Source organism: Octopus sinensis, linkage group LG10 (genome assembly GCF_006345805.1).
Source record: "Octopus sinensis linkage group LG10, ASM634580v1, whole genome shotgun sequence".
NCBI lineage: Eukaryota > Metazoa > Mollusca > Cephalopoda > Octopoda > Octopodidae > Octopus > Octopus sinensis.
This window is the reverse complement of record NC_043006.1, coordinates 60,080,577-60,093,076: the sequence shown is the minus strand read 5'-3', so window position 1 is coordinate 60,093,076 and position 12,500 is coordinate 60,080,577. Positions and strand designations below refer to the sequence as shown.

The 12,500-nt window shown below is 36.1% G+C and overlaps 1 protein-coding gene across 2 annotated transcripts in view; it reads right to left on the bottom strand.

The window, feature by feature from the left end:
• The window catches only part of LOC115216761, a 69,639-nt gene that overhangs the window by 12,112 nt on the left and 45,027 nt on the right, over positions 1-12,500 (bottom strand). For both annotated transcript variants that reach the window (XM_029786324.2, XM_036506712.1), the window contains exons 10-12: positions 11,529-11,600; positions 8,454-8,571; positions 1,401-1,510 (exon numbers count right to left, since the gene is read on the bottom strand). In XM_029786324.2, coding sequence (XP_029642184.1) covers positions 1,401-1,510; positions 8,454-8,571; positions 11,529-11,600 — 300 coding nt within the window. The remainder of the gene's footprint in view (positions 1-1,400; positions 1,511-8,453; positions 8,572-11,528; positions 11,601-12,500) is intronic.

Here is a 12,500-nt window from a genome sequence, read left to right as displayed (position 1 = left end):
CAATCCTTTCAGACGCGTCCACCAGATACATTCTTTCGCCATAGCCACAAGGATGATGAAAATAGCTCTTCCTTCCCGTTTGAAGGAGGGAGGCGTGACAATATTGACGATAGACTCAGCTGATAAACCGACTCGTCCCACACGTGACAGCAGTTGTTCGACACAAGCCCACAGGTCGGAAATTGTTGGACACTGCACGAGTGCGTGCAAAACGGTTTCGTCGCTCTGACCGCATCTCGGGCAGGTCGGCCCCGTGTTTCTCGAGCCGTGTCTGTAGAGCTTATCCCGAACGGGTAGCGCTTCTCGGTAGCACTGCCAGGCCAGGGATCTCTGGAAGTTGTCCATGGGCCCTGGCCCGAAAGTCGTCAGATAGATAGATAGATAGATAGATAGATAGATAGATAGATAGATAGATAGATAGATAGATAGATAGATAGATAGATAGATAGATAGATAGATAGATAGATAGATAGAAGAGTGTCTGAAGTACACATAATTTTTGCATTTCTCTCAAGTAAGATCGTTGCTCTTACTGTTTTGAATTTCCACTCTCTCCCACCACCGTAAATAAGAATGGAGCAAATATAATATTTGATACATTTATAACAAAGCAATAAACACTGGATTTAATGGCTGTTTGCTAAAAATGTGTTTTGACACTGATGCCATTCATATTGACAACATAAGTGAAGGAGATATAGCTTCGGCAGAGGTTGAAATGTCGTTGTGTCAGTTATCTGGAAGTTTACTTCCTGCGTTATTTCTCCCACCAGTTAAAGAAAAAATACAGGATTTCAAAACGGAATAGCACCTGAGAATATGATGGAAACAGTTTCTTATTGCATCAACAACTTCCAACTACTACAAATATCTCCGAATATCATGTAGATATGCACCTGCGATGCTCCTTACTTTAACACCATCCTTAAAACCTTCGCTCTTTCCCTCAATCTAGGCAATATAAAACTATGTTTATACATAAAACTATCAACAGAATGAAGACATAGTCTCATTTGTTCCAAGCATTATGCTGAGAGGCACATCACTAATAGATAGAGGTTACAAATGACAAGCTCCAACAAATTAATCCTCGGCCGTTTCGTACGCAACTATCACTATAATCTACTGCCTCACACAAACAGACTCAATAGTGGAGAGAAAAAAAACAATTTGTTCAGATTTTCATACTGCACGCTTATGCGTTAAGTCCCTGCACAGTAGCCTCATCTGCCATTAGGACGAGGTATGATTAGTCTAGATCAAAGACTATGAGAATCGTGTTTAATCATACGATTATCTACATTGTGCCATAGATCGGCTCGATCATGTTGATCTACGGTGAAACAATACATAATAACAAACTTAAATTTAACAACGATCACAGTATTAAAATATACTACCTTTAAATTCTGAATTCTTAATGGACGAATTCCAATGGTCGTAGATATTGCCGATATAACATAAAGCTTAAAGGTATCTGTATTCTGTTGTACATACAGTTTGATCAAGTCTGGAAATAAAAATGAAAAGAGTAAAGTATGATAAAAAAAAATAATTAATCTGTATATTTTGGTGTTTGCTTATATTAATGGCCATTATTTTCAAATCATGCTTATAGTTAATTTGATTTGGAGTAATGGTTACCTATAGTTAAATGATATCTTCTCTGGGGCGTTGAAAGATAGATATGAACACCTTTCAGAATTGTTAATCCTTCTGTATTCCCCTACAATCTTCATTACGTTTTGAGCTATCCCAGTCAACTGACTGAAACCCTAAACCTCTTTATTTACTGTAACTCACTTTACAGTTTGTTAAAGAAATGTAGATTTAAACAGTGTTCCGTAATTATAGCGAACCCAGTAGAGAAAGAGACAAGCTTCCTTTAAATTCTGTATACACTGTCGGTTTCTATTCCCAGTTTGAATTAATGAATTAATTCACTTCTCTTAAGAGAAAAATGTAAACGTAACACAATCTTTCCTCGTCAATATTATATAAGTATTTCAAATGAGAATACTGTTTAGGCACAGAGAACTTTGTAAGAGTCAGTGCTTTGATCTGGCTTTATGTTATGATTATTCTCTAAAACGACAAATTTTGACTGCCGACTAAACTTCTATAGCCCTTTACTTCCAATATCTCAACGATAATGGGCAGAACTATAAACAGCGACATTCTGCAACACCTTAAATCTCTCTTCTTAATGACCACTGCTACGGCTTCCATAAAGCAAGATCTTCTATAGATCTGCTCTCCTATGTCACCAGTAAACCCTAGAGAAATATGACGAAAGTAGTTTTACAGGCCATGACTTCGTCAAAACCTTAGTATCTCACATTTGAATCCCTTGTGAAAATTGCTTGTCTCTGAGTTTCATTCGTCTCTCATCTCTTAGATTTCTGTCAGATCGCACTGTCATGTTCTTCAGCGATTGAGCAGACACTCTCTTTCTCTCTCTTCCTCTCTCTCTTTCCCTCCTTCTTCCTCTCTCTTTCTATCTCTCTCACCCTCTCTTTCTATGTATCTATAGCTGATTCTTATTATATCAACACAGAAGTATCCTAGGGTCTGTTTCTGTTCTCCACACTATTCGTTGACTCATCCAAGAACAACCTCACTTTCACGTGTTATATTAACGTTCATACTTCCCCAGGTCATCTCCAAACATACGTAACCCACGTGCAACCTAGAGAGGTTATGCTAAATCTGCACTGACTCTATGAGCAGAGATACAGAAAACATCCTCTAAAGGGGTCATGCCAATCTTCTCTCCAACTCATTCACTGTGCATTCTCATCCAAGAAATTTTCATTGCACTTCAACCATTTAAATTCGCAGTTTGCAAGTAGAGCATTCGTGATCGATCCAAATGCAAGGGAGTCATTATCACTGAGTATCTCTCCTGGTGAACGCATAGCTTTAACATAACGAGAATTATATTTTGGTGACCGCCCTTTCATTCATAGTCAGAAAATATTTCAGTTCTCATAAATTATTGACGCTCTGCAGAGCTTGAGAAAAATGCATAAGGAGTACTCTCACATTGGTATCAGTGCTGCTGCTATACACAGGCACACTCCAGCCTCTACTCCGCAGATGCGCAGTTTCCTGCCTGCCCACCTCGCTCTGTCTGTCTGACTCTCTCTCCCTTTCTCCCTCTCTCGTTGCCTTTTCTGTCATAACTACAGCAGATTCTGCTCATCGGGAATATCATCTCACATACTACCTCTACCAACATACTCTCAATTTACTCGTTTCCCTTCCCCTTATCGCCAATGGATGACTCCAGGACTTACACTAACCCCAATTTCTATTCCTTCCTATCCTGAACGCTTAACACCAATAATCCAGTCCTACACATGTCTTCTCTGCCGACGTCTTTTAATAACACCGATCTCGAACACTGTGCAAAGGCTATGAGCACTGTACCGACATCCAGGCCTAGATAATAAAAAAAACTTCTTTGGATATGATACCAGATAAATTGGTACTATTTTTCTTCAACAGTTTCGTAAACTGATGTAATATGAAATAAAATGTTATAATCTATAAATGAGGAAACGTCGGCAGCATACATGAAACTACGATCTCTGGCATTTCTCTCTGGATAACCTTAACATCTCCTCTTACAATTTTTTCTTCTTTTCATTACAAGAGAGGTCATAACTCTATTTTACACACACACACACACACACACACACCACACACACACACATATATATATATATATAATATATATATATATATTATATATATATATATATATATATATATATATATTATATATATATATATATAATATATATATATACAAAATGGGACAAGAACGCAAAATATCCAGAAGACGATACTAAAATCACGGACGAGTCGTTCGAAGCCTTAAATCTTCAGTCAAGAACCGGATCATCCTCGCAATTTCGGCTGATTAATCTTGAGATTGCTCCAATCTGGCCAGCCCCAAGGAAAAGCTAAGCTAAGAGCATTAGATTCTTTGGAAAAAAACTTCGAATGTATACGAAACAAGGACGGAAAAACGGACGATGTTACACGAATATAAATACAAAAATAATACTAAAAATCAATATATAATAATAATAATAATAATAATAATAATAATAATAATAATAATAATAATAATAATAACAGGACATCACAACAGGCATCTTTCGACTGGAAACGAATTGAATTCAGCTGGCCTGTTAGGAATTTAAGCCTTACGGCAGAAGAAAAATGTTGCTCGACCGCTACCAAACCCAAAAAGGCCAGTAGTCGGCCAGCGGTCACGTGAGAAGAGAAGAGATAGGAAAAGAGGAACAAAGGAAATAAGGAAGGGGAGAAGAGAGAGAAAAAAGAGGAACAAAGGAATTAAGGAGGGGGAGAAGAGAGAGAGAGAGAGAGAGCGAGAAAAGGGAGAGACAGTGACAAAGTGAAGTGCAACGTAAGAAAGGTAAAGAAATTTAAGAGAGGAGAGAGAGTGTAGTTGTGTTATATAATATATATATATATATATATATATTATATATATATTATTATATATATATTATATATATAGATAGAGAGAGAGAGAGAGAGAGAGAGAGAGAGAGAGAGTGGGATTTAAAGGAACAATTGTTCATCAGTCTGACAGCGCTGCTGGCCAGAAATAAAAAAGCGATGATCCACTCTGTTGATTTCTCGGTATGAGAGTTGTGACGCTCATATCTTTCCAAGGAACATTAGCTGAAAAACTGAAATGTCTTCAATAGAGATATCGAACCCTTCTTGCGAATCTGATTCGCCGGTGATACCTATTTCTTTATTACCCACAAGGGGCTAAACACAGAGGGGACAAACAAGGACAGACATAGGTATAAAGTCGATTACATCGACCCCAGTGCGTAACTGGTACTTAATTTATCGACCCCGAAAGGATGAAAGGCAAAGTCGACCTCGGCGGAATTTGAACTCACAACGTAACGGCAGACGAAATACCGCTAAGCATTTCGCCCGGCGTGCTAACGTTTCTGCCAGACCAGGTTCAGCGTAACTTCTATATAATATAGCTGATACAAATGTTGACTGGTTGGTTGATATCTCAAGCCCTGCTTCACATCATAAAGAGAGAGGAGGAGAGAAAGTAAAAGAAAGAGTTAGCATAAGAGGTGCAGAATGAGTGCGAGTTGTGAGCAAAGGAACGCTATGCACACACACTGTGAGAGAGAAAGTGTTATAGGCAGACGAAGGGGAGAAGGGGGTGAAGCAGAGCAAGTGAAAGGCAAAGTAGTTATGAGAGGAGTTGTAAATGAGAATTGTATTTTTTTCCTAATTTTACTTTGAAGTGGAGGCGCAATGGCCCAGTGGTTAGGACAGCGGACTCGCAGTTGTAGGATCACGATTTCGATTCCCAGACCGGGCGTTTTGAGTTTTTATTGAGCAAAAACACCTAAAGCCCCACGAGGCCCCGGCAGGGGGTGGTGGCGATCCCTGCTGTACTCTTTCGCCACAACTTTCTCTCACTCTTTCTTCTGTTGGCCTGCTCGCTTAGCCAGCGGGGTGGCGTCATTTGAAGGCTAAAACAATGCGAAGCACATTATGACCAGCGATGTGTAGCAACATCTGATAGCCTGGTCGGTCACTGTGATCAAGGTGACTTTGAAGAAATAAATATTTTTCTTCGAAAACTTAAATTCAATTCATTATTTTGTATATAAATACCATGGAATTTGATAAAAGGCAAATTATAATTAATGTATGCTTGCTATATGCTCCGACATTACCATGATGGAACAAATTTTATATTTACCTATCATGTAAATAGAGAAAGAAATATGGAAAAATTACGTAAACTTTCAAAATCTGACATCGGTGAAATCGGTTCCAAGCTGATTAAGTATGAATTTTCCTTATACTACCAAAAACTCCTTTTAGCTTCAAAACTCAAAAGCTAAAACCTTCTCTTATACAAATACTCAAAGCAACATAATATATATATATATATAATATATGTATATATGTTTATGTATAATATATATATATATATATATGTTATATAAATATATATATTTTATAAATACATGTATATGTAATATTATATATATATATATATATATATAATATATATATATATATATATATATATATATATATATATATACATACATATATATATACTTTTTATCTTATATTTAACTTTTTAATAGTTTTTTGATAGTTATATATCTCTCTCTATATAAACGGCAGTTTGTCTGTGCGTGTTTCTGTGTGTCTGTTTTCTCGTACCCTCACCCTGACCACGGCTTTCAACCGATTCTGATGAAACTTGACACACACATAGCCCAATGTCATAATTCAAAACTAACGCAGCGAAAATTTTGAAAAGTTCCCCCAGTTCTGAAAAAAATCGATAAATTCGACATGGGGTCAAGAATCAGAAACACAAACTGTCTAGGGGACGCAACTCCACCTTTTTTTACTCTCAAAAAAAATTTACCATCATTTTTTTCCATTTTTTTGCTATTTTTTGCTATAACTCTCTAAAAATGCTTTATAGTTATTTCCCTTACAAACCTGAGCAACGCCGGGCGATACTGCTAGTTTAAATATATATATATATATATATATATATATATAATATATATATATTATATATATATATATATATATATATATAAAAGTTTATAAGTATAAATTAATAATTTTAAAAATCTTTAAATTTTAACTTTAAATTTTGAATTTTATATTTTATATATTTTGTATATTATATTAATTAATTTTATTTCTATGTTTTGATTTATGTGTTTCACTGCTTGATTTGCCTAATAGTGGTTTTATCTCTAATTTAATATATAAAGTGACGTATATTTGCCATTTGAATATGGCTAACCCCTAAGGGTAGATTCTACTGTAGTGTGTAGCCCCAGGAGGACACCTCCTCCAGCTGGCTATAGACACACTTTCTGTGCCCTATCAGTATTTGCGAAGGGAAGCCATCCTTCCCGTCTTCAACTTATGATACACACGGACTCGAGGAGGTGTCCTCCTGGGGCTACAAACTACAGTAGCATCCACCCTTAGGGGTTAGCCATATTCAAATGGCAAATATACGTCACGATGTGTTGCTGCTACTGTTTATAACTCGCTCTGAGATTTATCATTGTTTGATTTCACTTTTTTAATATCAGTGTCAATCGATACTGGAAAAAGTATATGTATTTGTGAAGGAAACCGACTTCTCGTCGACAACTATGATTGTCACACGCCGATGATAGGTAAATACTTTGAAACTCGAGTCCGTGTGTATCATAAGTTGAAGACGGGAAGGATAACTTCCTTTCACAAATACTGATAGGGCACAGAAAGTGTGTCTATAGCCAGCTGGAGGAGGTATCTTCCTGGGGCTACAAACTACAGTAGCATCCACCCTTAGGGGTTAGCCATATTCAAATGGCAAATATACGTCACGATGTGTTGCTGCTACTGTTTATAACTCGCTCTGACATTTATCATTATTTTAATATATAAATATATATATTTATACTGTAAAAATAGATTTAATCCTATATCTTATTTTTCCCTGTCAGTTTGGATTTACTCCCTAATATTATTATTATTATTATTATTATTATTATTATTATTATTATTTATCACTACACAGTCTTTATCTTCTCTCTTTGTTTCTTTCTGTGGAAGAGCGTGTATATATATATATATATATATGTGTGTGTGTGTGTGTGTGTGTGTGTGTGTGTGTGTGTGTGTGTGTGTGTATGTATGTATATGTATGTATATATAGTGAGTTATTAGACGGATCCGCTACCACAAGTATTTGGAAGTCAGTCTAAATCTTTAATGGCGTTAGCTGCATCGTTGCCGTTCAAATCCATACTTTTGTTATACTTGTGCTTGTTAAAATAATGCATGTAATATTCTGGAATGGATTGTTCTATGACCTTCAAGAAAAATATTCTTTCGTTTTATCCGATCAAAGTAAATGTATTTCATTAGACAGAAAGGAAGAAAAAAAATGAAAGGATATAATTGTTTGTGGCATATACACAAAGCGAGAAGTTTGTGAGTAGAGAAAATTCAATTATATTGGAGCCTGTTGAAGAAAGTTGATTATATCGACCACTGTAGGAGACAGTCGATTATATTGATATTAATACTTGACTAGCACTTTATTTTATCGGCCGTAGAGAGATGAAAGGCAAGGGTTGAACTCGGCAGAATTTGATGTCAGAACGTAAAGGATAATTTCTAATTTAGCAAGTTGAGGGGAGGGTGTTAGTCGATTACATGTACCGATACTTGGCTCTGGCTGGTACTTTATTTTCTTATTCCCAGTGAGAGGAAATGCAAGGATAACCTCGGAAGGATATGAACTCAGAATATAAAAACGGAAATAAAATTAGAAAGAAATTTTAAAATAAAACAAAAACTAAACAAAAAACTAAGATAAATGCAAAACTGACTTGTGATGGACAAAGCAAACTTTTCTCGGTCACTGTGCAAGTAACATGCACTGACATCATAGGCATATATTCTTGGTTGAATATCAGAGAAGGCGAAAACGCTGAAGAAGTAGCTTTCCTAAATTGAAGAATTTCAAGAAGAGAAAAAGGAAACAAAATGAATGATAATATCAGATTTTTCCGTTTGTGAATGAAAAAGAAAACATAAATTAAGCAGTAAAAATCAATAAAGCTCTGGCGGTTAGTGATTATAAATACTATAAAAGTGAAATAAATTAGTGTTCTGAACGAAAGAAGTAAAATATGTTTCGCTTAGCGCCCTCCCTTAGTCTTCATGGTTAATTGATTAATTCCAGATTAGAACTGTATTCTTCAAGATACATTGTTGAGGCTGTTGTTTTTAGTGTATTTCTGAAAACTCTAGTAAATACATAATCTGTTTAAGCAAAGTCACCTTTTATATCTATAGAAAAATAATTGCCAAGGATAGAATTTTGATCAGGAACTACAGAGTCTCGATTTTTATGAAATTTCCACAAGCCTTAAGTATTGTTAAATGTTCTATGTATTAGACGTAACAGCTTCCAAACATCTAATGGCTAAATGAAATGGCAACCTCTTCCTTTAGAAAACAGTCAAACATTAAACCTGATGGAGCTTTAAAGTATGAAGATATTATTAGGCACAGCTGTTTAGATGCTGGCAATTTGGCACGGCCGACTGGACATTCAACCTATTTTGGCGAAAGTACTTGCTGGAGTTGGAGGCAAACACATACATGCACACACGTATATGTGTGCAGAAATACACATATACAGAGAAAAAAGTGTAAGAGACAGAATGGGAGAGGGTAAGAAAAATGAATATTACAATTTCTTAATTGAACACGTTGATATAAATATTTTCTCCCTATTTATACACATAAAGATATATAAGCTGACTCACATAAATAGAGGGAGAAGTGAGGGAGTTCGAGAGAAACGTTAAAACATCTTATGATAAATAAGTCAGCGTCGAATCAGTGACGCCAAAAAGGCGACGACAAAATGGCTTTGCTAAAATGTCTCATATTCATACGTATATTAGGTTATCCCATAAATGATGCAGTTGGAGAACTAGCAGAGAAGCTTGGATTTGGTCATTCAACCATTCATCGACACCTGCGTATCATCAAATTAGTCACCAAATTGGGTCAATGGGTTCCTCAAAAAGTTTTCGAGTCTAATCTTGCGCAGAGAGTGAATGTGTGCTCTTCTTCGCTGTCACGTCTCACGAATGAATCACTTTGGGACCAAATAGTAACTGGTAACGAAAAATGGATTCTCTATAAAAATGTCAAGTGCCGAAGACAGCGGGTAAAAAAAGGAGAAACACCAGCACCCCAGGCTAAAGAAGGTCTTCACCCACGTAAGGTGTTGTTATCTGTTTGGTGGGATATGAAAGGTTTAGGCCACTTTGAACTTTTAAATCCAAAACAGACGACAACAAAGGTGCAGCTTGAGCGGCTTAAGTCAGCGCTAGGAGAAAAAAACAACCATCTTTGGTTTCAAGATGAAAGGTGTTCTTATATCATAATGTTCGGCCACATACAGTAAAACTGACATTCCAAAGGCAGGAGCAGTTTGAATGGGAACAATGCTCTACCCACCATATTCCCCGGACATTGCCCCATCTGATTATCTTTTATTCAGCAGTCTTCAAAATCATTTGGTTGGAAAAAATATGAATTCTGTAGAAAGAGTATTTTTCGTCACGGACAAGTATAATTTGGAAGAAGGGCCTTGCAGATCTGCCAGATTGATGGAAGAGCATTGTAGAAAATGAAGGAGAGTATTTTTTAGATTAAAAGTGAACTTTGATTATCTCAATTTTGAAAAATAAAAGTATAAAAGAAATCACACTATTTATGGGATGACCCAATATATATATATATATATATATATATTATATATATATATATATATATATTATTATTATTATTATTATTATTATTAGTAGTAGTAGTAGTAGTAGTAGTAGTAGTAGTAGTAGTAGTAGTAGTATTTATTTATTTATTTATTTTGCTACAGCTACATTAAGTATCACACGGCACCTGACTTCGGCTGTAGCTATAACTTGCTGTTTCAAAAGGGACAGGCGATACTCAAATAGGTTATTATTTAAGCAATTCACTCATGGAGGAGAGGGGGGTAGCATCTATGTATAAGCTTTCTTTGATTCCCATTCTCTTCAGTTTCGTTTTTACGTTCCCCAGTCCTCTGTCTTGAACATCGTCTCCGACAATAGCTCTTTCCAACTTTCTTCCCTCGTTCTGGCTTCTTCCATCTTAGTCGACTCTGTAACTCATCCCGTATCATCTATCTCATCCCGCCTATCTCATGTTCCTCTTCCCACTTGCTCCACTCGCCACTCTACACGTCACATCCTCACTTCAATCCAACCATCATATATTAGCTTACGGTCAAAGGGAAGTCACTTTCTTTTCCCACTCTCTCTACCTCTCTTTCCCTTCTTCTCCCTTTCTTTCGTTTCCTCTCTTTCTCTATCTTCTTTGTTCTCAGACGACGAGCATGAGCCCAGAATCTTAGATTATTCAGTTTTCACAATTAATGCTACCAAATTCACTGACGAGCTCTATATGTAAATCTACCGGAGCTCGTGCAAAGTTACCTTTCGTTGTGTGTTTGAGTATATGTGTGTGTGTGTGTGTGTGGTGTGTGTGGTGTGTGTGTGTGTGTGTGTGTGTGCGTGTGTGTTTTGGCGGGCAGGTGTGTAAATGTTTCAATCTAGAACTCGAGAAGTTTTCACTGTTGTAGCACGAGAATATTCATTTATTCGAAACTAAAACTCTCGACCTTATTCCGAAGTTCCCATTCCTTGCCCTCTTCAAAAGTATAGATGAAGTATTGTATTGCTGGATAAAGGTTTATAATTTTTTCTATATAAAGATGGTGTAATATGGAATTCAAATACAACATAGAAATTTAAAACACCTCAAAACTTTGTGGTGGAGTGCTTTCAATGCAGCCAATACTGCAATGACATAACACTTCTAAAAAATATAGGCAAACTTACATCAGGAAGATGAACGTTGAATTCAACTGGGACGGCCTTTGATTTTATCACTTGGCTGTCGACGGACTTACCCTGAAATATATTTAAAATTATATAGGTGTATGTCTGCGCAGAAAACAGATAGCCAGCCAGCTAGCCAGACAGACAGATAGACAGACAAACAGGCAAACAGACAGATAGATAGATAGGTAGATAGATAGATAGATAGATAGATAGATAGATAGATAGATAGATAGATAGATAGATACATACATACATACATACATACATACATACATACATACATACATACATACATACATACATAATGTGCAAGCAACTGTTAATGGCATTTATAAATGCTACAGAGATATGTATATAATTATAGTTAGGAAGAAAAGTTGTCCATGGTAGTCCCTCATAAACATGCAAGTATCCAGAAATTTTATATACGAAAATACAATTTAGAAGAAAGAAGAAACCTCAAGGTTTCAGGGATGCGGCGACAAGCAAATGCAGTAAAGTACATTATGCATACATAGATAAGCACTAAATTAATGTCATCAAAAATATATATGAAATAAAATGCGTGTTCATGTGAGGGAGTAGTAGACGTAAAATAGCCGAATTAAGACCGTTAAGCAATCACTGTATAACATCTTGAGTAACTGTATTTTTTAAAGTTTATTCTACTACTGCCTTGGGTTGGCCCAAGCTTTGTGAGTGAAACTGAGTTTGCGAAAACTGTCTTGAAGAATTCATGTAATAGTCAGCCACTATTACGCAAATTCAAAGAGTAGGTAGTTCAATGGATCGAGCAGGTAAGTATTCACCATCGAAACTGAGCGAGATCCACTTACATTTTTTAACTTAATACGAAAAATGATCAATCTTTTTATGATACAGGAAGATGTTTTTGAATGGCTTAATGTACACAGCGATTTATCAGAAATCTGATAGCTCATAGGCCATACTCACACACACAATCATACA